Source organism: Aptenodytes patagonicus, chromosome 4 (assembly GCF_965638725.1).
Source record: "Aptenodytes patagonicus chromosome 4, bAptPat1.pri.cur, whole genome shotgun sequence".
Classification (NCBI taxonomy): domain Eukaryota; kingdom Metazoa; phylum Chordata; class Aves; order Sphenisciformes; family Spheniscidae; genus Aptenodytes; species Aptenodytes patagonicus.
The window spans coordinates 31,295,720-31,322,881 of record NC_134952.1 but is presented as its reverse complement, the minus strand read 5'-3'; the positions used below and the strand labels follow the sequence as shown (position 1 = coordinate 31,322,881).

General features: G+C 40.0%; 1 protein-coding gene across 3 annotated transcripts in view; it reads left to right on the top strand.

Annotated features, from left to right (window-relative positions):
• The first annotated feature begins 7,718 nt into the window (after positions 1-7,718).
• The window catches only part of CHIC2 (cysteine rich hydrophobic domain 2), a 29,525-nt gene continuing 10,081 nt past the window's right edge, over positions 7,719-27,162 (top strand). Inside the window, exons 1-4 of one of the 3 annotated variants that reach the window (XM_076336262.1) lie at positions 7,719-7,917; positions 15,321-15,375; positions 15,525-15,680; positions 18,831-20,067. In XM_076336262.1, the coding sequence (XP_076192377.1) occupies positions 7,799-7,917; positions 15,321-15,375; positions 15,525-15,680; positions 18,831-18,947 (447 nt within the window). In that variant the 5' untranslated portion in view covers positions 7,719-7,798 and the 3' untranslated portion in view covers positions 18,948-20,067. Of the gene's footprint in view, positions 7,918-15,320; positions 15,376-15,524; positions 15,681-18,830; positions 20,068-27,162 lie in introns of those variants that run through there. The other 2 variants (XM_076336260.1, XM_076336259.1) reach the window with 2 other exon arrangements.

Genomic DNA, 27,162 nt, shown 5'->3' with positions numbered 1-27,162 from the left:
TATTTTATGTTCTTGTGTAAGTACATTAGTTCAAAGCTTATTTAGTCTGCTATAGTGTTGAGGCTATGCCAAAATCGAATGGAAAAAGAATGACAGAAGTCCTGAAAATTAGTTTGTAAGGTTCAGAGCACTATTCTAGTGAAAAGGAAAGACATTGAAATAAAAAAAAAACCCAACCATCATGAAGCTTCTGAAGAAGGAAGAAGTATTGGAACCTAAACTGCCAGAAGATGTGACCAGGAAGGTATAAGCCACAATTTTAAAGTGCAAACAAAATATAATTACTTTTATACATTGACCAGATGAAAAAACATCAGCCAAAAAAGAATCCAATGCTTGAAGAGCAGCTTAGACTCAAGTATCTCCACTTTAGCAGTCCGGGTTCTCTCTGCTACACTGCAGCTGAGCCAAAGAACTAATATTCCTATTAAAACACCTATACGTCTACAATACAATTAACACTACAGTGTATAAAAGGTATGACTGTCTGCACTCTCAGACATACTGAGACAGACTTGTTACAAGTCAGAAGACGGAAAGGTTTGGGTAAAATACTACTCTCAGTTACAGAGCCATAAGACAGAGTTACTCTGCAGCTATTCTGAATGGTGCAGTGGGAATAGAATTTGGCCTGGTGTTTTCAAAGGTTAGTTAAACAAAATATGACCTTTTTCAGGCTAGGGGAACAAAAGAGGTCAGCTCATTCTCCAGAGCTACAAAAGGTCTTTCAATGGTACCAAAGAAATAAAAATAAAAGCCATGATCACACTTCCTAGATGCATACATAGAAGCAACACTTGTACGTTAAGGTATCACCCAGTGGGAAAAACCCTGGGAGCTTCCCAATCAGTGAGAGTCCTGCCAGTAATTCACCCACTATGGGAAAGGTGTACAGATTCAAACAATCAATTTTGTCCAAGGTCCCAGAGCAAGATAGTTGCGGAACTGGGATTTGACCCAAAGTCTCCTATCTTTCAGCATCTTGCAGTAAATAACAGTGCTTCATAAGGGATCTTGCAGAATTGCAAGGAGTCTGCTGAATATGATTGCACTTTAATAACTCCTTGGGCAAAGGAAACCTAATGCATCTTCCCCATTCTTTTGTGGGTAAGAGTTTATACAGGTTATTCTCCTGCTCGCAAGGACATTCTGGTACAAGTTGTCCATTGTGTACAAACAGATCAGTTACCCAAACGTCACTGATTTCATTCTCTGCTGCAGGTTGGAATTGTTACTCTAGTCTCTTTGAGGACAGAAAACAACTCTGCTCCAATGTCTTAACCAAGCTGCAATGAGATTTACAAATCTGATCACAAAGTGCCTCTGAATAATGTGTGCAATTCTTTCCTCTGCTCCTTCTTCACACACGCATCAAGAAACTGTAGCATTCGTATGGTGATGGGATAAAGCACAGATTTTCACTCTGCTACAACAGACCCGATGCTTAGGGCGAGACTGCTAGCAGCCGAAAATGAACTCAAAGAAGGAACTGGATCCTGAAGAGAGGCAATTCCTTTCCAATATCTCTCTTGCTTTGAAAGGAAAGTAAATGTCTTTTCAGGTTGCAGATTATTCCCATCTCTCGTGCTTTACCACACAGGCTGGAATTGTTATTTGTTCTTTACCTTCCTTGAGGACCTCATGCTCTAGGAATGTAGCATATTCCACCTCAAATGCTTTTGTCACACTTTAAACAACTTCTCACAACAAGAGCATCTATTTTTTTCATGCTTTGTGGATCATGCCTCATACTATCAGAGAGAAAAATATCTACTTAGAAGCAGAAAAGATGTTATTTTAAAGATGTTCAAAAGGAAATAAAATCGTCATATCTGAAAGAGACAGGTGCTAGAAATCTCTCTTTGCTTATACGCAATAGGAATGAACATGTTAGCATGCCCAAATATTAATGAACGTTGAAGTGTTCAGAGGAAATCTCAATAGTTCATGTTTTGATGATTTTAAATGAAAGACATCCTTCTCTGTTCTCTTTAGATCAACATTTGTCACAGTAATTAATGAGGAAGTAATTATAATGTAATTTGTCAGAATAATCTGACAGGCAAAGAATTATGTTCTCAATCCTAAAGGAATACATAGTTCTAGTTTTCCAACAGACTGGGTACATGTGGGTGGCATAGCAGAGGGTATTTGCCTTTAAGCAGGATAAAAACTTTGGCACTTTCTGTTCTCAAGCAAAAATGGACAGAGGCATTGTCTAATTCTCTAAAATATGTTACACGAAGGCATTTTATCTTAACAACAGATTAGTAAATCTGATTTTAACACTTTCTTCATATAAAATCTACTTCTTTTTATAGTGACTTTGAGATTTGCAGTTCAGTTGCAGTAGTTAAGTAGTCACTCACTGTTTCTTTAAGATGGTGAGTAAACAACTTAGTCATTCAGTCATATTTACCAAGAGAAAAATAACTGTCCTCAAAATAAATACAAACTACAAGATGAGGCATCAAAGGATGGAAAAACAAAGAAACAAGGAAAAATAAAGACATTAAATTAAAATCCCTGCTGATGTTCAGGGGGGTACGATTGTTCACTCCAATAGCAGCTAGAAGAGCCCCACATTTGCCATTGGCTTTTTTGTTTGTTTTGTATTTTTTTTTAGGATAGAAGTTGACCACAGCTTTACCCAACTAACAGCACCTGTATCTCTAACAGATACAGCGGAGGATTCAGCCCACAGTGTTCCCTGATACTTGTTTTCAGCACTTCCAACAGACATTGTTCTTAAAGGCGATCTTCTGAAGAAAGGTTTGGTATCGTACATTTGCCATTTTAAGAATGTCTTAAAACCCTAGAATTTGCTGTTCCATTTGTACGTTTATATGACTTTATGTTTGGTTTTAGTGGACTTTATGCTTTTGTACTTGCACCATTGAAAGCCCCCATCGATTTCAATGCTACATCCGTTTCACATAAAATGAAAAAGAGAATTTTTGTGTGTTTCTGTTTAATTGAACAAAAACGGCAAGGTTTCTGCTATATTAGATTCTTGTATTGATGGGAAGGGAAGAAACAAGTGACCATACATATTTCCTATGTCCGTGAGTCCTACAAGAAAAAAATGCCAATATCATGCCTAAAAACAGCCAAGAGTTTACCTTGCCTGTAGGTTATGTGGAACACAAGTAGGTCTTTAAGTCGAGCGTATCACAAATTCTTTTTGGATTAGGAGATTCTGCCTTCAGTAACGTGTTGTCATGTGGTCCTTGAGAGAGCAGGAGTATCCAACTGCACCCATCCACAGTTTTAACAGACTTGAAACTACAAGGACTCTATTCTTCATTTTGTTATATGTTAAGGAAATTCTGAAAAGGAAGTATCTGCTTTTCTCTTTAGATGAGATCTATGCCTTCTGTACTTTATGACTTATAAAGAGTCTCTTTCAGAAATATTATTTTCTATATGGAGGTATCTTTTGAACTGTCCTCATTAACCTTATATAAATGCAATATAGGAAGCTGGACCAAAAGGAAAACAAAATAAATTGCTTGACAGAAGGAAAAAAGGTTAACAAAAATAAAGTGAATTGGAGCTATTCTTTTTACTCTAAGAGCTCACTCAATTCTGCATCATAAAGTCAGCAACACAACTCTGACTTATTGTAATGATTTGCTGTCAAGACTTCCCTTTGCTTTTCCCACAGAAAACCTTGGTTAGTTCACCTGTGGTTTTACAGAGATTTTGCAAAATAATCAATCAGCAAAAAACAACGCAACAAAACTGGCCAGAGAAACAAAGGCAATCCTGTGGCTCTAACAGTAAGTTCTGCTGTGTTATTTGTAGCTACCTACCCATTCCTGACTTTGCCTTTCCACATTCCTGCAATACCGTAACTAAAAATCTCACTTTTAGGTTTTGTTTTGTTTTATTTTGTTTTGTTGAAACTCAAGGGGTGGTGGTGACGGATGCCATTAGCAGGAATGTTTACATTATCAGTAGCACTTTAGCCAGGCTTGTCGAGAGCAATGGGACATTTAAGCAGGACAGAGGAGCCAACCCAGAAGTGAGACGCTCTGTGTCAAGGGAAGGGACTGATGTGAGAGGAGGTTGCGGGCCAGAAAAAGCGAAGCACGGCCTGATGTGAGCATCCTTGAAGGTTTGCTACAGTCCTGTAGCTTTGCCAAACTCCCTTTGTGGCGTCCATGAATGTATGTTATAGTCTATTATTTCTATCTTCCTCTCTCTGGCTTCTGTACCCTCCTGTCCTCCCCTGCTTGCCCTCTTCCCTTGCTATCACCACCCACTCTTGTTTTCCTTCTTACTACCTCCCTTCTCTTAATTAATCAGGGAAAGAAAAAGAGGAGCTGCTCCTGCCAGCTTTGCTTTGCTGTTGAGTGGTGGTAGGAGTTCAAAGAACAAGGTTACTCCTGCACCTGCTGCTTGTTCTTTGATGCCCTGTTGCGTGAAAAAGTTTCCTTCAGGAGTCCAACAACGTACTAATTAACAAAGGAAAAGACAGGGAGAAACAAGCCAAAGACTGTGGGAGGAACGAGGCAAGTGACAACAGAGAAGATGTTAGAGGGAAGCAGAGGGAAGAAGCAGTGACAAAAGGGGAACTGGGAAAGAAACGCACAGAAAAAGGAGAGGGACAAACGATAAAGGAGAGGAAAACAAATAAAGCAGGAGGCAAACGAGAAAGAGAGGGAACTGGAATAAAGAGCTACAGAAAAAGAAATGTGACAATGATTTAAAGTCCCCTTTAGATTACAGTATGCAGCCCTTGCAGAGCAACTCTGAGGACAGCGAGTACCTCGGTCAGAGCACGTTGTGCGTGGCACCCGTTCTCCCCCACTGAACTGCTAGGTGCAGTAAGCCAATTCACTGGGGAGGGCGCTCCTACCTGGAACAACAGCACAGTGCCCTTCAAGCTGGACTTTAGGCCTGCCCTCTTTTATTTAGATATAAAGAGAGTAAGTGGCTTAAAAATGCAGTCAGTACGAGCCTGGCATTACTCTCACTGTTCCCAGAGAAAGGACAATGCGCTGTGAACAGGAGAGGTGTCCCACCATTTTGGGTCAGAGTACACACCAAAACAGTCACAAGCAAACGCTGTGATATGAAGGCACGGACTCGGGAGTGAGTGGCTGGTGGGGGGGCCGGCGCATGACAGCGAGGTGACAGCAGGGGAGAAGGAGTGACTACTCGCGTGGCACTCCTTGAAACGGAGGAGAGGCCCCATGGTAAGACCTTCTTCAGCGTGTGGCAGGATGCCAGCTGCACAAAACGGGGAGTTTACTTACTGCCTCTAAGGGTGGTCCAGTGCTACTGAAGGTGTCAGCGCCAATGAGACAGAGAGACACAGCAATCTCAAGATCAAGGCAGTTAATTTCTGCCTGAAAAACAAGATTCTAACAGTGCCCATGTGAGATGATGAAAATGTTACTTAAACTGAATTTTTCATAGGTGGCTGCTGGCTGTGTGTACTTCGGGTTTAGTGCCTGTCCCGGAAGGACACTGATATGCTGAAGTACCTTGCGCTCACCACCGCAGTCAGTCACAGCGCTTTGGGCACACCAGGTGCTACAGAATACATGCTGAAACATCATGGGCATCTCAGCCTAGAGACTTAGCACTTTCGCTTAACATCTGCCACAGCTCTTCATCTGTTAAAGGCTACCACATACTGAACAGCTGGAGACAGCAGACCATGGAACAGGTATTTGTTAGGCAAGTAACGTATGCCTAATGCAATAAAGTAATCGAGTGTTCCTGGGACTTTCTTTCTCCTTGTCTTAGCTCAAACCCATCAAGTGAGCTAACCGAGCTTGTCACACCATGCAGCACAGGGATCTCGGACCTCAAACGGGATAGCTGGCCCGGGCAGCACTGCTACAAGGGCTCAAGTGTGATGTAGGTAAGTCCACCCCTTCAATGTCATTTCCAAGATTTCCAGCATGGTGCTGCACAGCATTAACTCTGATTACCCGGCTGCTACTGTGAAACAGTCATCTGGAAACAAACAGGTTACCAAATTCATCTGTAGAGTGAGCTAGCACAAGGAGGCATAGCTTCACTGAAACCAGTGGGTTTCCTCTTGCTTTTGCCAGTGTTAAATTTGGTCCATTTTCTTAATTTCAGGACTGTTAGACAGAAGTAGTGAGTAATCAGTCCCGCTAAATCCAATTTCTATGTGTGAAACACATATGCAAGAACAGTAACTAGGTAAAAAAACACAGACGTAAGCATACTAGTATGAAAGCAAACTATTACTCAGGGGAATTCTCTGTTATTCTGTAGAATTCTGTTATCTGGGAAACGAAACCTGTTACAAATAGCTCACGACAGAAATACTGTCACACTTTTCCAGTGTGACAGTAAAAGATGCTGCTTTTTTCCTTTACAGCAAAGACAGTGTCATGGACCATCTCACAACCACACTCATTCTACCCTGGTTTTACATAGAGCAGTAAGCACTATCACATCTTTGTATACACTTTATTCCCGAGAAATACACCACCAGGATCTTTATGAGTAATAGAGATTAAGCGGCAACGTAGTCTTTCAGAAAATAAGCTGATCAGTATATATACTGTAACCCAACAGGGAAAAAGAACTGCAGGTTTCAGAGGAAAAATGATCTAATACAAGAAAGGGGCTATTGTAATTAAGATATACGGAGTAAAGTGCTAGGAAAGAAAAGGGGAATGTAGAATTCTCTTCATACTCATGAAAAGCAGATTCAGCCCCAGTTTCTTGACCGTTTGGGGCTGAACCCCGTAACTGACATTATCTATACATTAAATACCGCTGCAAGTACATGATCCACTAGTCCACTCTGTCAAATAGAAAAAGATCTGCTCTCCCTTTTTAAAATGTCACTCTGCTACTGCTAAATCCCATGTCAGCACTGCCTTCTCCTGTTGTCACAACAGCCGACAGCCTACCTGTTGCTACGGTCATTATGCTCACACTGGCAGTTTCCAGCCTTTGCTTTAGGTTTTGGTTACGACAAATACCAAAACCGCAGAGAGAGAACAAGAGTCCCATTCATTTTTAGGGTTTTCTGGTTAGCTTTCATATACATAGTCCTAGAAGGGGCCGTTCCTCTGCAATTTCATCGTTTGCCTGCTCTGCGCTCCATGCAAACAACGGTCTCGGCGTGGTGCTTTCCATGGAGGGCTGAAAGGCTCCTGGAGGGATGGCAGACCCAGACACCGACAGCACCAAGGGACACGCGAACATTTGGCACCAGCCTTCATCTGAACAGGCCGGCCTTGGTTAGGGGCCGCTTCCCTCACATCCCCCTGAACTAAGGCAGAGGGCCCAACGGGCAACCCCTCGGCTAACAGCAGGCCCCCAAACCCCTTGGTCGTTTTCATGGATGCCCAAAATGGGGCTAAAACGAGGGGAAAGAAACCACCCGGCTCAAACAAACCAAAAAAACCCCACGCAAAGCACCGTTAAGGGTCGTAGCGAGGCAGGGCCCTCAAGAGGGCAACGCTCGCCCCCGCCGCCTCACCGCCGCCCGCGCGCCCCTCCCGCCTCACGCTGAGGCGGGAGGGGCGCGCGCCCCGCCCCGCCCCGCCCCGCCCTGCGCGGCGGGTGGGCGGGGCGGGCCCCGCGGCCGGATGTTGTTGTTGTTGTTCCTGCCCCGCCCCTCGCCCCCTCCCCCCGCGGAGGGTGACGGGCGCTTCCTCGCCCGGAGCCGCCGCCGTCTCCGCCGCCGCCGCCCGCCGCGGCATCGGGGCGTCCCCGCCGGCCCCCTCCCGCCGGCCTCAGCGGCCGGCCCCGTCGCGTCGCCCCGGCTCCTTTTAGTGGACGCCCGGGCCCGGCCATGGCGGACTTTGACGAGATCTACGAGGAGGAGGAGGACGAGGAGCGGGCGCTGGAGGAGCAGCTCCTCAAGTACTCCCCCGACCCGGTGGTGGTGCGCGGCTCCGGCCATGTCACCGTGTAAGGGCCGCGCCGGGGCCTGCGCGGCCGGGGCGGGCGGTGGAGGCCCGGGCGGCGGGACGGGGGCGGCTGCGTGCCGGGCCTGGGGGCGGCGGTGGCCGGTGGCGCCGAGCCGGCGCTTGCAATTTGGGGCAGGTCGGGTAGGCGGGCGGGGGGAGCGCCGGGCCGGTACTGCTTCCCTCCCCCCCATTCCCCCGACGTCCGTGGGACTGCGAGAGGGCTCTCCTCGGCCCCCGCCGGGCAGCTGGGCGCCGCCTGGGACTCGCAAGCGGGTGCAAACCTCTAACGAGGCGCTGAGGAAACAAGGCTGATTTGGGCTGTGACTGGCAGAGGAATGTGAAGTATTTGTCCAAAGTGATGAGCTGTCAGGAAGTAAGGTGCCTGGTGCCCGTGTTCCTGCGTATAACAGGTATGTGCCAGCACATGACCGGCTGGGCTATTGCTTAGGGTTGTTTATGTATCTGTTACCCACTCCCATTTAATGTGTGGCTGCTGATATAGCTCTGAGGACTAGAAAAGGTGTCCGTGAGTCAGATAGGCGCATGTGAACTCATGTTAAATTGTGATTGATATGTGTTGTTTCGCTGTGTTTAACGTGGGAGTCACTGAGAGTTTTGTTTTGTGAATGTTTGGTATCTCTGATGATCTAGCAGCAAGTGACCATGAGTTAGTGTAGTACTTCTCAATAATGTAGCAGACGAGGGTATCTTCCTTCAGTCAGTTCTGTCAGGCTCACTCTACTGAAGTGTAGTTGTCGTCAGCTATGATGTACAGTTTCAGAGGCTGAAATATCAACCTGGAGACAAAATGTAGCAGTGCAAACTCTTTTTTTTAGTATTCACTGTTCAGCAGGACTAGGCTTGCAATAGAAGCATAAAAGTTGAAGGTATTGTGGTCTATTGCTCTGAGTCCCATGAACTCTAATGATTTTCAGATACTGACCTGTCCAGAAATCCAGGGTTAAATTTGGAGTAATTTTGTGGCACTGTGGTACGTTACTGCTTTACTACTTGGTTGGCATTAAGTAATACTAACCGCCGGGCAGTGCAGTCTGCTGTCTGGTTGGAAACAGGAAGTAAGACTTGATAGACTGAGAGAGGTTTGGAGGGTTGGAAGGACGTGGATGGGCAGGAGGCTGGGGAGGCCCCATAAAGGAACAGAAGCATGTAGCCGAAGCGTTCAGCATATGACTCTCTTTATTGTGAACAAAAGTTGTTACCATCCTATGACTTCTCTGAAAATAAGCTGGTAGCCTTAGCCTGTTTCTGGTAAACAGAGCAAAACCACAATTCGATAGCTTTCATACTAGCAAATGCAGAAGTAGAAAAAACTGAAATGGAAGCAAACACTGGTTTCTTCTCCAATACTGGAAGGTAAGTTGTGCGAGACAAGATCAAGGCCCGTTAGTGGAATTGTGAGGAAGCTTGCGTAGCGTGTCTGTGACTAGTAAGGGCGTTGTGGTTGAAGAAGGATGATTGTCTCATTAATTGTTCATTAATGGTCACTAGCTCGTTATTACTTTAAGATCTTCCTTAAAATATTTGTTCTTTAGGTTTTGGATGAGCAATGAAATACGAACACATACCTCCAAAATTAGGCAATTGATCTTCATCTACTCTCTTTATCGTGCCAGGTGTGAACAGTTTGCTAAATAGCATCAGCCACTTTTACCTTTGTACAGCCTATAACTTTTTTGTCATTGATCGAGAAGCTTATTATTAAAAGTTAGATCACGGTCAGAACATTCACTTGACGGATTTAAGGAATAGGTCAAGTCCTATGTATGTAATGAATTAGTCTTGCCTGGTATAAAAGCATGTATGCGTCTTGAAGGTCTGACAAAAATTATCAGCAGTTAAGCAAATACCAGATTGATCTGTCCCTTGCTCTGCAGTTTAAAGAGTTGCTGACTGCTTCTGCCATGTGTGTAGCTAAACAGAAGCTCTCCTTTCATAGTCTGTTGTCATATTCTCTCTGATCTTACACAGGAGTCATAATGTTGAGTTTGAAATATGTCATTTCCATGACTACAGAGTAATGTCAGAAAGACATTTACTATTACTTGATTTCATCCAACAGACAACGGAAGTGTGTGAGAGCCCTTTCTAAGCTGAGTAGTTAAAAGCAATTAAAGGAAAGCAGGTAAATACTATCCAAATAAAACATATGAAGACCTTGCCTTTCTGGGGTGTAGGGCTTTTGGTTAGCACTAAGAGTTTTCTTCTTAAACTCACTGTTTGGAGCATGCTGCACACAATTCTAAAACTATCTTTTTTTTTTTTTAACATTGGTTTTTAAATACTCAGTTAAACTGTTTTCACACCAGCAGAGTTTAGATAGCTCGGTAGTCAGGAGTAATATTTGACCTGGTTTCTGATAACGTGAGGTGATGTCTTCTAATGGCAAGAAACTTGAAAGCTGAGAAAATATAGAACTTTACTTACAACTTAATTGAAAGTCCAAGGTATTTCATACTTGTTTCTAAAATTGTATTAGGGTGGAAAGAGAGGTACATGATGAGTTTGAAATCGCAAAGAGAATATTTGTGATAGGTGTCTGATTGTGTTTTTCAGTGGCTGTTTTCTTGTGCTTTCCTGTTCCTCAACCAGTTGAGGCATATGTGCATTATATATACCAGACTGTATTAGCTAGTAATACTGGATTTATTAGTCTTTTGCAGTGTAGTCTTTTGCTTATGATGGAGAGCTGTTGTGATGTGCTAGCGAATGCCTTTCTGTGCTGTTTGTCATCTTAGCGCATTGTGTGTTGATGCAAGATAACTGTTTGGAGGGGAAAAAACCTCACAAAATATATTTTCACCCATGTCAGTTTCTTTAATATTAAACTTAAGTCTGCTTATATCTTTTTGAACTTCACTCTGTATCAAGGATATACAAGTGAAAACAGGGCTATGTGAGAATTACGGATGGAGAGTGTTAAGATTTGTGGAACATATATTTATTTTGTAAGGGTTGTGAACATGTGAAACTAAAGAGTATGGTTGAGAGCAGTGAAAAAACGGTTTAGTGTCCCCATAATAGAGGACAAAGAGGAAGAGGATAGCGTGGGTGAGGAAAATCTGAGCTGCAAGCTGAGAAAAGGTTGCAGGTTGGCTGTGTCCCATACTGTCAACTTCTGTACTTTGAAGTTTCCACCTCTCACCATTTCTTTCTCCACTGTACACAAGGGCAGGAACTCAGCTGAACCTTTCAATCAGAGTCATGTTCAAGAAACACTTTTTCAGGTTCCAGGAAGGTTAAAGAAAGTACTCATGCATGAGGTGAGCATGGATCTGTTGAAGACGTGATGTAGAATGGGAAAGACATAGAGCAAGCAGAGAAGAGTACGTGTCACTGAAGATCGAGTATTGTACAAAAGAAATCTAGTGCTATATGAGGACAGCTGTCTGAGGAAATGCATCTCCAAAATACTGATTTCCAGCGTTTGATTTTAAGACACTCTTTGCTGCTGTTTTGTCAGAGCTCTTATGTCTTTACAGTGAACGGGCAGTGGTGTTCTGTGGAGTTTCTAATATTTTAATTTCCAAGTTGCAGCATGCAGTCAAGAGTGAATATACTGAGGTCACATAATTACTTACCAAAGCTTTTAAGGTACGAAGTCACCCTCTTTTACTGCCCACGTATGGTGACAAAACTGTAGTATGGAAAGCTCAGAATGACGTTGGTAGCTGGTTGAGTTAGCTTTGAAGTTTCAGTTTCGCTACCCCACCATGTATTAAATGTTGCCACAAGCCTCAAGTATGGAGTCTTAGTCTCATTTGCTTATAACTTCACCAAAGTGTAACTGTATTGGTCAGAAGTTTCCGTACCTCACTCTGCCTTGGCATCTTTGTAAATTCAGATACCTCTAGAGCTTTTCCAGTAGGGTTGTCTTTGTCAGGCACGGCTTTTGTGATCTCTATGAATATTTGCTTGTGTTTGATGAAGCTGTCAACATTTGAATGCTTTTGGATCATGCAGTCACAAAAAAAGCCTTGTTTCTGTCCTGCTGATTTCCCAGCCGATCTTCAGCATGAGACTGAGCAGGGCTTTCCCTGCTATTACATCTTTTTGTGACTTAACTGAGAGCAGGGAGACTTCCCTGTGCGTCTTAAACGCACTTAACCTGCTCATGCCTCAGAGTAAAGGGCTTCCTTAGTATTCTGGGTAGAGGGACAGCTGAAATTCTGTCTCATCTCTTGGTCAAGGGGCTCAGCTTCATTTTAGTTCTTGCAACAGGAGCTGCTTTGGACTGAATTATCCTTGTAGTTGGCTACTCCCTCATTGCTCAAATTTATATTTAATTCCATTATTCATAGTAAATCTATTCTGGATGTTGAAGCATGAAGTACATGAAGATCATTCTTTGAAGAGTCATCTCTTTAGACATCTGTCTGAGTTGATGAATTAATTATATAGTAAAGTGGTGTTACCTTTTAGTTTTGAGACTTCTGATGGCAGCTGTGTATCTTGAGCTTGGAGTCCTTCTCCAGGCTTGGCTGCTTATGAAATGTATATGGATCCAAGGGTTTTTTTCAGGCTTTGGTTTCCACTTCAACCTACTGGCAATTTTAAGTAGCTTAACTGATAGGGCCTGACGCTTCTTTCTGACATTTACATAACTTTTGCCTTAGCAGTTGGTTTCACTCAGGATTTTGGGGAAAGGGTGGATGGTCCTCCTGTCATGGAGTATTCAACAGGATTTTCAATGGTAGAGGTATGTTTCCAGTAAGTAGGGATTTTCTTTCTTCTGTGTTGAAGTGGGAAAACTTGCCATATATTTCTCTGGTTAACAATTTTCATTTGTTACTTCACCAGTTTTGAGGGATTTGTAGGAGTTACAGAGCTACTGTTCTAATTACAAATACTCAAATATGCTAGGTAACTTAAGTGTAAGTAAGGTCTCCAGGGAGACCTTATTGTAGCCTTTCAATATATAAAGGAGGCTTGTAAGAAAGATGGAGAAAGACTTTTTACCAGGACCTGTAGTGAGCGGACAAGGGGCAATGGTTTTAAACAGAAAGAGCGTAGATTTAGGTTGGATATAAGGAAGACATTTTTTACAATGAGGGTGGTGAGACACTGGAACAGCTTGCCCAGAGAAGTTGTGGGTGCCCCATCATTGGAAGTGGTCAAGGTCCAGTTGGATGGGGCTTTGAGCAACCTGATCTAGTGACAGGGGGGTTGGACTAGATGATCTTTGGTGGTCCCTTCCAACCCAAATGATTCTATGTTTCTATGATTCTACTGCCTGCAGTCAATGACAGGGAGATGACTTGTTTACTTTTCCTTAAGACCATATGTAAAAATCACCTATGGCGTCAAATTCATAAACTGTCTAGCCCAGCGTGCTGTTGCAACCTGTAGCAACAGGCCTTGCTACTTATGGGTTGCATGCAAGTCTAGCTGTTCCTGGTGTCCATTCTCCTTGTACTCTCTGGCATCTGCAGTTGTGTGAGGTGATGTATACTTCAACATCACCTTTTCTTTAGTGTCTGTTTGTCAGGAAACTTGTGTAACCTCTCTTCAAATCTGTTGGCACAGTCTGCGTCACTAATCTCAAGTGGAAACAAACCCAGAATTTTGCTACTTGCAGCTTAAAGAAGCACTTTCTTTTTTCTGTTTTAAACCAATCTCTGACTAGTTTCAGTGAGTGCCCTCTGTTGTGGGATTTGGTGATTAACAGTTAATCATTCACCTTATCCATTGCCTTCCTGATCTTTGCACTTTGATCATATACCCCCTTCAGCCTTCTCTTTTCCAAGTTAGTGTCAGCCTTGTTAGTCTCCTAGGGCAGCTGCTTTATTCCCTTAATTATATTAGTCTTCTTTCTCTCTGCTTTCTCTTAACTCCACCAAGTCCTCCATGAAATGTGGATGCCAGAACTGCACCCAGTACTGAATGTGTGGGTATATGAGGGTTTTATGGAGAGTCAAAATGATGCCCTCTGTGTTCTTAATCACCTTCCTAGTGGTGGCCGGTATTTTATTGCTATTTCTGGCGGCTGCTGCTTGCATTGAGCTGATGTTTAAGAGGATCATGAGTGGTGATAGAAGATCTCTCTTGTGAGCTGTAGCTGCCAAACTTTAGTTGAGTGTCGCATAAGCATAGTTTAGCTTTCCCAAGGTTCACCACCTTTTATTTATGCAGAAGCTCATCTGTCACCTTTTGTCCACTGAGTTTTGTGAGGCCCTTCCACAGTAGCTCACCATTGGTACAGCACTTAACTGCCCATTTGATTACTTGGACAAAGTTCTCCATTGGCATACAGATCATTCAGTTCAGTAAAAAAACCCCAAAACAAAACCAAAACCCTGAGAAATACCTAGCTGCTCAATAAACATATTGTCAAAGCAAATTAGGTCTTTAAAATCTTCAACTATCAAGGCTCAGGTAAGCTTTTCTGCATACAACTGAGCAATGTGTGATAGGTCTTGCTGATAATATTCAAGTCTTGAGCAGTTTAATTTCTGATTTGTGTTGTTTGTAGTATCTGATAGTAAGACTGCTTTGGTTTATATTCAGAAGGTTATTAATAACAACTTGAATTTTACACTGACTGCTGTTTACCAAATTAGTAGCCAGTCATACGGTTTTATTAATGACTTTGTTAGACTGTATAGTCCCTATTAGAAGTTACTGCCCAGACCAGATGCGAGAAAATATTCAAATTTTCTTTGAGGTTCATCCATTCATGAACCCAACCAGCCAACTGTAAGATAGAAAACAATTTTTTTATAGACAAGGTGAAACTCTTCTAATCTTTAGATCTTCTGAAACCCAGAATAGTCAGTAAATCCAGCTCATCTCAAACTGCTTCATAGCTTTACATTCATAATCGGTATGTTTCTTTCAAATTAATTACCATTTAGATCATATTTTGTTAGATAGTATTTTGTGTTCTGAAACTTATTAGTGTATTTTTTTCTGAATGTATGAAGCTGGTATTGATTCCATTTTTTATGCTTAGAACAGTTATTTAGCATGGCCTGAGTGGAATAGCACTGGATGAGCTTTTCTTCAAGATACATCTGTACTGGTGGAGGAGGGGGGTAATTCAAACTGTGGCCTTAACTTACTTCCCCTACTCCCTTAAGTACTTCTCTTCACGTTTCACACTTGCCACTATTGCTTATAAAAAATTTTGCTGAGTCTGGGGAATAGTCAACAGTATCAACAGAACTTTAAGAAGAGACCATAGGCAAGATGGATTTCAAACTGTGTACAATGGTGTACTTTTGTCTGTTAGGATAATTTTAGGAATTGCTTTTAATAACAACTATTTTTTCCTGAAATTAGTGCTGTTGTGATACGAACCCTGAGAGTATTATGAGGTGCTTGTAACTTGTGGCATGGATTGGGGTTATTTATAATTTTGGTATGATCTTCATTTTGTTTTTGCAGGTTTGGACTAAGCAACAAATTTGAAGCAGAATTTCCTTCATCTTTAACTGGAAAGGTGAGTATCTGTGAATAGGAATTTGGAATTAGAGTTAAGATTTTATTACAAAAACAAGACTTCCAGGTGTAGACCATTGTAAGAGTAATAAATAGCACTGCTGTGGTACTAGTTTGTTTTTTGTTTGTTTTTTTTTTTCCCCCTTGTAGGTTGCACCTGAAGAATTTAAAGCCAGCATCAGTAGAGTTAACAGTTGTCTTAAGAAGAACCTTCCAGTTAATGTACGATGGCTACTATGTGGATGCCTTTGCTGCTGCTGCACTTTAGGTTGTAGTATGTGGCCAGTTATCTGCCTCAGTAAAAGAGTAAGTTGAACTATTCATGTAATTTTTGATAGTTAGAATTGTACTGGGTTTGTTCTCATTTTGGCTTTTTTTTCCTCCCCCACTTTTAAAAACTGTGTGCTAGGACTTACTTAAATCAGTTTGATTTCATACATTTTGGTATCAGTTGTCTGTCATACTAGTTAAAGTTACAACAGACACCAGTCAGAACTTTGAGCTTATAACTCACTGAGGGGTAGTATAGCTGAATGTCTTTGCTAGAACTATGTACTGTACAGCACTATTATTGAAGTAACTTTCAACATACTTCTTTAATAGCTGCATCTTCTCTGTGATACACTGTTTGGGATTATCAGAATTTGGCAGTGATTGAGTGGCAGTTTGTTTTGAGGAGCTTCTGATTACACTGTGGCCCAAATAGCCATACATTTTTGTTTAAAAAGGCAATTTTTAAAAAGATAATAATTGATTTTTTCTTTTTGGATTTTCCTTCCAAGCTGTAGATGAGTAAGATTTTTTTTTTTACATTAAGAACTAGAAAGTAGTGTTTTGTCTGTGTACACTTGGCACTTAGTGTATTGTTCACAACAGAAGCTCATTGCATGTACCTATTTTTCACTTCCTTTCCCTCAGTGCAGTTAATCAGGCTACCCTCCCATCTCTTCTGTTTTCCTGTGTATAAAAATTATCTTTGGCTAGTCCTATTCCACTACTTTGCAAAAGTCTGTGCTCCCCATCCTCTTCTCACTATTAGTACTGTTCATCTTTCCATTTCATGGCAAGGCTTGTGTATATTCTGTTTTGTGTAATACCTCTTAATGCTACAAATTGTGTACTGTTCAGTATGCTGAACATCATCATGATTTTCTTTATCAAAGTCCTCATTTTACAGGGTCAGTAAATCAAGGCATTCTAAAAAAAAAATCTATAGGATGAACACTGATCATAACAAAACCTGCATGCATTTTTGTATCATCTAACTTTTTGTGTTAAGATCTTAATCTCTTAAAGGGACTAAGCATTAATTAAGGCTAGTTTTAATTGTATACAAAATAAGGTAGAAAAGCTTCCTGGTAACGTTGGAGTCCATGGAGGAAAAAAAAAAGAAAATGTTGGTGTCAGTGTGAATTGTATCAAACCTTAGGTTTTCTGTCTTTAAGCTGTCACAAACTAGTAAGTCTCCTGTAGTGTGATTGTATATCCATATCCTGAAAGTTTGTTACAAAAAATTAGAATTTGCTGATTGCTTCAACAGATAAGTTGGTGACTTAACTAGCTTGCCAAGAAGACTACCTTGACCATTCTAGGCCTAGCTCTGTTTGTAACAAACACAAGGGAAGCTTGCATTGCTACTGTCCATGTTTAATTTCTAAAGGAGAAAGCTTCTGGTGCTTTTTAGTTTGACCAATTTTTCTCACATAATGCGCTGTTGTAGCAGGTAATGATAGCAGGATGTAACATGGTAGGGGCTGATGCCACAAGTCCTCATCTTCTAAACTGGGGCCTCAATCTATTACCAGAAGTCACAAATAATCAACTTTTTATACATTGTTAAATAAAGTCAGAAAAAAGGCAAGGGCTTGTAGCATCTGGGGCCAGAAAACAGAGCTTGAAGCTGTGGAAGGAGGTTCTGTGTGGGAACCTGGTGAAGCAACAGTTAGAGAAGTGCTTCCGTTGAAGTTTGCATAGGATAGGAGTTAAGGTAAGCTCCCTTCCAAACGGATAAATCTGGAAAAAAAACAAACAAACAAATATGGATACTCTGTTCAGAGGAGGCTGGAAAGAGGTTAGTGGTGTAATTGTTGCTGTAATATATAAACTGCATAAAGACAGAAGAGTCTCAGAAAGAGAATGAACAGCAGGAGCAAGGACAGAAACTTGGGGTTGAAGTTCCGGAAGTCATCCTAGAGGTCCAGACTGTCAGTAAATGTTGCATTTTTTCTGTTAAAGCTGGTACCAGGAGACATATAAGGACCTTTGCACCTTTTCCTGCACTTAAAATTGTGTGACTCAGGCTCAAGCTTGGGTGTCCAGCGTTAGTGAAATTGAGGTTAGGACTCAGCTGCCTAAACACAGTATCTTGTGCCACTGTGGATGGCATAGTGGCACTAGACACTGATGGCACTGAATGCCTGTGTTTAGGCAGTTTGATTATTCCTCCAGAATGAAAATCATTTAAGTCAATCTGGAGACTTCAGATCTTGTGACAACATCATTGTTCATGTCAGCAGCTCAGCAAATGGATGTCTGCTTAGAGGGTTCTCTGTCTGACAGAGAACCCAGAATGTGGTGTTGGTTGGGCATCTGGAGAGTATAATATAGAGAAGAATTAATTAATTTGTGTTCTTAAAGACAAACTGAATGCTTTCCCAAACTATAACTCTTAATCCTGGACCTGGCTGGGAAAGACTTTTTTTCTGGTAGAGGAGGTAAGGAGAAAAGCTGTGGAATATTTTCAATGACATATTTGCAAATTCTAGTATAGGAAACAAGCCCAGGAATTTGTAATGATTCTAGTTGGGGCTACTACTCACAGAAAAGCAGTGAAAAGTTACTGCCACTTGAGTTGCTTGAATAGGTATGGGTGGGTTCAACTTTATTTCTTGGTAGACCCGGATCAGGAAGGTACAAAGTGATTTAAATCCTTTAAATCCCTCTTACCTGGAATTACAGGTTTTGTACCCTTTAACATCTCAGTACTGAATTGCATCCACAAGCTTGTAAGATTTTTCTTTTATGCAGGACTTTCCATCAGTTTGTGTCAAAGCGCTACGATGAGTGCAGGAAACTAATAGTATGTATTTTCCTAGAAATGGGGAAAGTGAGAGGCAGTGCGTGATGTGAATTACCTGGAGCTGCTCAGGAAATTGACAGCAGTTGTAAACATAACCTGGTTCACCTAGGTTCCAATCTGTAATTTGCTCAGTAGATTCCAGTAGAACTGTCACAAGAAGCAACTTCATATTCTTCCACTAAAAAAAAAAAATTAAATCCATAGACTGTTTTGGTTTGTTGCTAGTGCCACAGTTTTGCTGATACACAGCAGACTAATGTATTCAGTGTGAAGTATTCACTTACATTTGAATTCTTGTACTGCTCGTCTCTGACTTTACTGTGTCTTGGAAGAGGGTTGTGTTGATCAAATGATCTTCCATGCTTTGACTTCTTCAGATCTCCTTTCACTGGCCAGACTCCAGCCACAGGTATAGTCACAACAGCCAGGATTCCCGTCTTCAGCAAACAGGGATCCAGGATGACATGTGCCTGTTTCTTCCCTTCAACTTTTAGATGCAGTGGATTCTTTCCCACTGACACTCATAATGTAAAACAATTATAACAAATGAACAATAAATAAAAGGTTACTTATTTTACAGTACCTGTGCTTGTCTGAGAAGTGTTGCCCAGAGAGCACTTTCCTAAGTGATTCCTAGTGAAAGGACAGTTACTTGAAACTGGCCTGTGTTACATCCTTTGCTGCAGTGATCACAAAAAAATCCCAAGACCATATAATTAGAGAGTTTGATTTCTGAAAGCAGGATGGGAGTGTTCCCCTGTAGAACTGAAATTTGTCTAGGACATGTTTTAATCGCACAATAAAAATATACCAGCCTTCACCTTTGCCCTTTCCTACTGAAATAGAAGACTAACAAATTTGTTTTGTTGAATTGCATATACAGTGAACTAACAAGTGGGAGTGTTTCTCAAGTTAAGGGTTTATTAAATGAAACAACAGTTTCAGCTATACAATTGCTTACTTTTAATACAGCAGAATAATTTTTCTCAGAATGACCAATTAAGAAATGCCTGTTCTAATGAGGCTGAATCAATCTACCATGCTCTTAAATTCCTGGTATACTTTGCAGCTCTTTTTAGAGAAACATTTTTTAAGGTTCATGTAGACAAAATGAAAGCTGCAACTTCAGAGTTTGTGAAGTTACAATAATTCTCTTAATCTTTCTCTGTATTCTGTATTTTTACTGCCTTTCATTGACTTTTTTAATTCTAACATGGGAATGTTATCACAATTGTAAATATGATTTTTGAAATTACAGACAATTATTGAAAGTTTGTGTGTAATGGGAATATATGCTTATTTTTGTGCAGTGAAAAATAAGTTATGGGTTTGTCTCCTTAAATCAGCAGGTGCTTCAAACTAGGAATTTATTAAGTCACAGACATTTGTAAGCTTAATTGTTAATTATATCACTTTAATGCATTTCCATGCAATGAAAGCTTTCCCTTCACTGTATTTTTCTTTTCAGTGCTTTGTTCAGTGTTAGTTTTGGAAGTCTTTGTACAGTATTGTTTCCTTTCTTCTTTTGCATTGAGATATTTGAGAAAAAGCCTGCTACTCTTCACCAGTAGAATAAATGTTTAATTTGATTCAATATCTTATTGCCTCTCTCCTTTTATGTGGTCTTGATTTGATTTTAATGAATAAAAGCTGCAAGAAAATTACAGAAAATACAGTCCCTCGTTTGCAGATCTAGATCGTCAATGATCTTCAGCAGTTTTACTCATAGATTGTACCATCCTTTCTGGGACAAGTTCCAGATTGTACCAATGAACATTAAGTCTTTAAGTTATTGTTCTTCAAATAAAAAGAATGACATAGTGAATTATAATTCAAAAAGCAGTACAGGCTGAGGTGCCCATTTGAAACCACTTTTTCAAATGAATTGATACTCATTTTCAGTATTAAGTAAATGCTGTAGTTCCCTATGTGTAAATAGGATAAATAATTTCAGCAGAAATGGTAACAATGAAAGCTATGATAGAATTGCAGTACTGCTAGATTTCTTAAAAGCTGGTATTGTACATGTAAATTGCATGTTTCAGAAGGTTCATGGGCAATCTCTTAAAATGAATAGAATGAGATATTTAATAGCGATCTGTACTAATACTTTCAAGAGCTACTTGTTTGTTTGTGAATTCACACAAAGCTGATGAATGCTGCTTAAGCCTCATCATTAGTTGTCACGTAGCAGTTTACATCTTCAGAGTGCTGTATAAACATAAGCTAATTACACCTTCCAAAGTATTGATTAAATTAAATATGTGGTGGAGGAGCTGGCATGAATTTTCTTAAATACGGTAGTCTTGCTTGTCAGTGGATGATAGTGATGTTAAAATACATTAGCTCAGTTTATTGAAGCTATGAATGCATTACATTTATTTTCAAAACTGAAGAAAATATATATTTTTCTCCTCTGCCTATCTCCTCTGCCTATCTGCCAGGGACTTGGCACTGGAGATACTCTAACACCACAATGCTTTTCCAAGCGGTTCCTCAAGGCAATTATATAAGATGAAAGGTGCCTTGGTTTTGAAGTCTCTGTGACAATTTACATTGTAATTCAGTTTGGAAGAGCCTTTAAAATTGTAATGTATTATGTTTATCCTAACTAGAACACGTGATCTCTATATTGGCTCTAGTCAGCTTAGTAAAACTTTTTTAAGTAGAGCTTGTATGTATCAAATATGAATTCTTAACCATTGTCTTCAAATATATTCAGAGGTCTTTAAAATAATAACTTTTTTTAGTATTAGCTATGAAATGAAAACTTTAAAAGAATCGGAAGATTCAGACCTGGTATATTTTTCTTTAAAAATTGTTCACAATAATTTGGGTCAGAAGAGTCACTAAGTCCTCCACATACTGAACTTAAAGTGGCAAAGCTTGTAGAACACTATAAATGTGAAATCATCATGTGTATAGCTCTGTGATTATTATTTTTTTTTCTATCTCTGACATTAGATTTTATTTCCTTCAGAGCACCCTCTAAAGGTTTATCAGGTTTTCATGTGCTTTCCTAAAGGGCAGAGTAGTGAGTTGGTGCATAACGAGCTGTGGGAGCAGATAGTTCTGCCATGTCTTTTAATTTGTAAACCTTCTTGGGGGGCGGGGGGCAGGGTAGTAAGGTTGGCATTGAAGAATACTTACAAACATAAGTAAATCACAAAATATTAGTTTGTTTCTTTATAGGTCAAATGCAGATCCTTTAGTATTTCAAAAATATGTATTCTAAAGTTAAATTTGTAATTTCAGGTATTCTTAATAATAGGTTTTATATTAATCTTAAATGCAGCATATATCTTTGGTTTCTATAGTGAATATTCTAAATGCTATTTAAAATTTAATTGCATTTGTAATTTCAATGATATCTCTGAACATTCTAATATTAATCAAAATAACACGTGTAGGATTAACATTTCCATGTTATAGTGCCTTTTACATTGTGATGGCTAAGGTATCTAGAAGGAGCCATAGATCATGCAGTGGTCTGGTTTTAATATTGCTTTTTGTATTGCTTTTCATGTCCAATTTGACATGTTTCTGAAAAGGCAAATGTGAGCTAGTTGAAATTCGCATAGAGCTATTTTGAAAGACCATGCTAAAAATGGTCTAGCTAGTTGTCATATTTGGAAATCAGGTTGGGAAGAGTCATTTTTAGGATTCTGTCTTTAGCAACTTGTAGATGATGCCAAATAGGGAGCATATCCAAACACTGTTGAAAAAGGAATTAGAATGCAAAATTATCTGAAATTCATATGATAAAATAAAAATAAGTAGAAAGCACTTCACTGAACAATAACGTGTTAGACTGTGTTACTGTAAAACAAACATAAAACTGGAATGGGCTGCTGGCAAGTCTGAGGTAGTGACACTTCTGTGCCTCTTCTCTTGCTTTTTCTCAAAGTAGTCTTGCTCTGGGATGTATTCACTTTCTCATTTTATTAAACAACCAGGGTAAAACGTTATTTTCTGCGTAAGTGGAGCACTCTCAGTAACTCAAGCACTATGTATAAATAAAGTAACTTGTTATTTAACAAAAAAAAAAGTAGTTCAAGAAACATGACTGCTGACAAAACAGTTAGGAGGGTGAGGGATGCAGTTCTTCTACAAAAGAGAAGACTGGAGGAGTCAATAAGTCTTCTACCGTGCCGAACATAACATGGAAAGTGACTAGGTACTTTTCATTTTGTTCCCCATAAAAAATATTTTTGCTGAATTTTGGAATAAATTGCTGAATTTGGAACAATAATGATGATGGTGATGGAAAATATTTTTTGTAAGTAGCCAGATTTATTTTTTCTAAATTGGTTAACTAGCTACGGGATCAACCTACTTGGGATTCTGTAATTTTCTGGTTCAATCCTAGGCAGGCAAGGCACTGTAGAGGCTGTCCCTTTCAGAGGGATCGTTCTCTTCAGCATGCACACTAGGGAAGTGTTGGATTTTACAGGGCCTTCTTTTAAGTTGTGCTGCCTTTCAGTCTTTCTGGCCATGTAGCTTCTCTTCCATTCTTGGCCCCTGCCCTTAGACAGTCCTAACAGCAGGAATCAAAGGCTTCCTACATACTAATAAATTAAACCTGGGAGTGTTCCTAGGAATTGGCGCTTTATAATTTGTACTCTTAAAAAGGTCCCTGGCAGGCTCTGGGTCTGTATCGTGTAACAATTCCTAGGCATTATCAGAGTGCTCCAGGCACTATGACTGGTTCGGAGGTTATGAAAACTTACTGATATAGATGGTAGGCTGTTCCCTGCCAGCTGGCTTCAAGTGAATGGGAATGTTTCTGGGCACAGTTTAATTTCCTAGTAGTGATGTAACCTGAGATTCTTTAGTTTCTCCACCTGCACTGGCCTTGAACTATGTTCCATAGCATACTACTGGATATTTTGGAATAAATGACAGAGACCCAAATTAATGTCTCTGTAACCTTAAAAGAGAAGATGGAGGTGGAATTTTAATCCATGCTCAGTTTATAATTTCCCAGAGTGGATGACACAGGATGAGTTATTTGGTGGAGTTTCAATCCTATTTTCATCCCTGTTACGGTCAATTCCATCTTACATGTTCATTTTCTGTGGTCCTTTCTGTGAGAATGTCCTTCAGCAGGAGGTGGATGCTTTAGATTGTCATGGCCAGATTTGAATAATTTGTTTGGAGGGAACAGAGCTTCCTGGTTTTTGTTTCCTTATAATGACAGAGAATCAGAGCTAAAATATAATCCTAGAATAAGAGAGTTACAAATCTTTATTTACAAATTCAAGTAACAACTTCAGTTATAATCCTGATGCTTCCTGGATCAGTTCAACATCTGTCTGCCTGTGAAATGTGTTTTTCCACATCTTAGGCCTTCTCAAGGGAAGTGTGTTAATTTTGCCAAGGTCAAGACCACTTCTTCTACAAGGCTTTTCCATAGTATGAAGTTTCCACAATGGTTGGCTCTAGTTGCTGTCACCTCATTACAGAAAGTAGCTAGCTACACTTATTTGGTGACTTAGCTCTTACAGAACAGCTAAAGTATCTAGTGGCTAAAATACCAAGTTAGCGTCTTAAGTCTTTTGCATTGTTTATATTTGAGAGGAAATTTATATAAGACTTTTGTAATCGACTTTTAGGAACTTTCCTTGATGATTTCTCTCTGCCACGTTTCTACTGCAGACCAAAATGACTTTGGAAAATACTCATCCAGTATCTATCAGTTAATACGTTGGTGATAATACTACAAGATGTTCTCCATTGTACTCCTGGATAATGTACACAGGGTGTATGTTTCTGTACGCCTTCTCCATTCGCCACGTATTTCATGGTTTTAGTGCTTTCTTAAACAGTCTAGGAGTTTGAGAATCAAGGTAACCAGAGTCTCTGAGGAATCGTCTTTAGCTTAGATATTAAAAACTGTTACATGCAGTAATGTCAAATAATGCTGCTCTCCTCTTTATATCAGTAGGCAGTGTGGTGGAAGAGACCTTTCCAGAAAGTAGTTGATCTGATTTGCTTCATTAAGCTTAAATTAATCTCTCTGATGTACCAACCCAGGGTTGAGATCCATACAAATTAGGTCAGTTTATGGATCATGTGAGGATATGGGACAATATCCTCAGGGCTATTTTTTAGAATGGGAAGTTTCCTGAGGTCGACTTGATGTCAGTTCTTCTGCTCCAGAATTCTGCTGATTTTATTTCTCTTTGCTTGATCAAGAGCTTTGATCTGTGCTTTGGTCTGGGCTCACTTTCTGCCCAGAATCATCTGTAAGGTAAGACAAGATGCAGCAATAATAATCCTGTTGGACAAGGCAGTTATTTCAAGATTGTACAAAAAGCACCAGAATGCTATATTTATTTCTGGATATTCTTCAAAACGTGTAGTATGGGTTTCACTCACTTTCTTGCATGGATGCTACAGTGGCTTCCGGGATGAGCACCCTTACAATAGTCTCTAGTAAGAAATATCCTAGCTACTAATAGGAAAGATGATGCAAGATACACCTATGTGGTTGAACAGACACCTTTTCAAATTACTGTACGTGCTGAAGCAGGTATTCCAGGATGTCAGGATCTGAAATCAACTCAGGTTTCACCTTCGTCATCTTTGCCCTTCACAAATAGAAAATTCTTCAGTAAGATGGGAATCTTACCAATTTACAGTTTCTAAAGGATTTATTTGTGTTACAGCGTTCAAGGCGGGGACTTTCTCAGCACAGATAAAGGTATATGTAATTCAGTTATGCGTATTCCGAGTACAGCTTTGGCATTTTCGTGGCACCAATATGGGCCTCAAAATTGACTTGGGGGATGTTCTGGCATGTTGAAAGTGAGCATACAGTTGTGTGACTCAGTTATCTTCTAACTTTATATTTCATTGTTTATGCTGATAAGTGATTACTTGGGTATAAATTTTGTAGTCAGGTATATCTTTGTTTGGAGAATGAACAGAAATTCCTGCTTCCATCATTTCTGTCTGAGTGAGCAGAGATGGTATAGTCCAGACCTCTGATAGGATCCTTCGCCTTTCTTCCATGGGGTATAACACAAATTCTGGCCATATGAGAATCAACAAAAATCTGCTTAAATTGGTCTCTTTGTATTTTGAAATTTGAGCATAAAGTGTATTTTTTCAGGGAAATAATCAAAATTATTAATACTTGATTGTGGTGAAGTTTTATATAAAGGAATTTGAAAATCTCCACGTTACTATTTATTGGACTAATGTTGCACTACATTTACATATGTTTTGGAGTTTTCAGATGGGAAGTCAAAGATCAAATGCATGTAGCAGGAGATTCTTCTGTTGTTCCCAGACAACTGTGAGTAAAACTGATAGTGGAGGATCATGTTGTTACTGTCCATGTTGTTATCCCGCTTAAATAAAGACAAAGGGAGGTACTCAAATTAGCACCATTTTGAGAGTCGTGTAAGATCCTTTCGTTTAATATCGTACCAGTCATTCACTGATCTACAGCAGGAGTTGAGGGGGCTTTGGCCCATTCACTAGTACGGTTTAGTGTAGTGTGCATGTTCCAGGTCATGCACTCCAAGAGGGGCCCTGTGGCTGCACAGCCTCCCAGTCCAGATCATAACTGCATCTGGAATTGTAAGCTAACTTCACTAGGTGCTGCAAAGACATAACAGAAAGGTCTTGCAGTTGGTAATACAGGTAACACGCTATTTGTATTCAGTGCTGCCTTGTTTCTGCATGAAAAGTTCATACTTAGTCTTCCTGGTTTTTTTTTTTCCATGTTTAAGGGCAAAACTTTATTTTACTTAATTGGGAGCAGTAAGCATTGGTGAAAGTGTATTCTGAGTTGGGCTCTTGTGGTAATCTGATTTTTCAAAAGACACTGTCAAACATGAATATATTTAAAGAATCAGTTATTTTACAGGAATGTTTCATTAAACATTGCATCTAGATAGTTGATTGAAGAGGTCTGTTTCACAAAATTCTGTGGATAACATTAAAGACTATCTGCTTTTTTCACGGAGTATGTTACAAAGCATGCTTTCTTATCATTGGTATGCTAAAAAGTGTACTTGAATTGCAGTTTTAGCTTTGCTCAAATATTGGATTGGTTTTTTTAAGAAAAAAATTTTAAAAGCTGGATAGTATTAAATCTTCCTAATAAGCAAGTCTCTCTTCCACTTAATTTGCGCTTTTGTTGCAGCTAACAAATAATTTGCTGTATGGGTTTTTCTGTACACCATTGATAGAATATATAAGCTTGTCATCCTAGTGTGCTGGAAATGCTACACTCAAATCAAGTGTTCCTTTCTGGTTTTGTATATCCTCACCTGCTCCTCACTGTAAATCATTGAGATGTCAAGAGCAGTGATTAATTAAGCTGCACGTGCAAGTGCTTTTTTTCACCTGTCAAGTAGGAAGAAAACTTACTATAGTGAATTGTGTGATGCTGTTTAATTCATTTCTTTTTATTCCAAGCTGTGAGGCTTGCAGAAATATTTTACAGTCTAATTTTCATTAACATTTCTGTATTGATAATATGGCGTGATTTGGGAGCTATGACTATCCCAAATTACGCTACAGGAAGGATTGTATTTAAGGTTCTAGGAACGTAGAAAATCGTGGTCTTGAGGCTGCATGTGTTTTAATCTCACACTAGTCAAATTACTTTAAACTGGCTTCTTATTTAAATAAAGCAATTAATAGTACATAACTACCTATCAATTTCTTATTTATGTGTATGTATTGTAATAT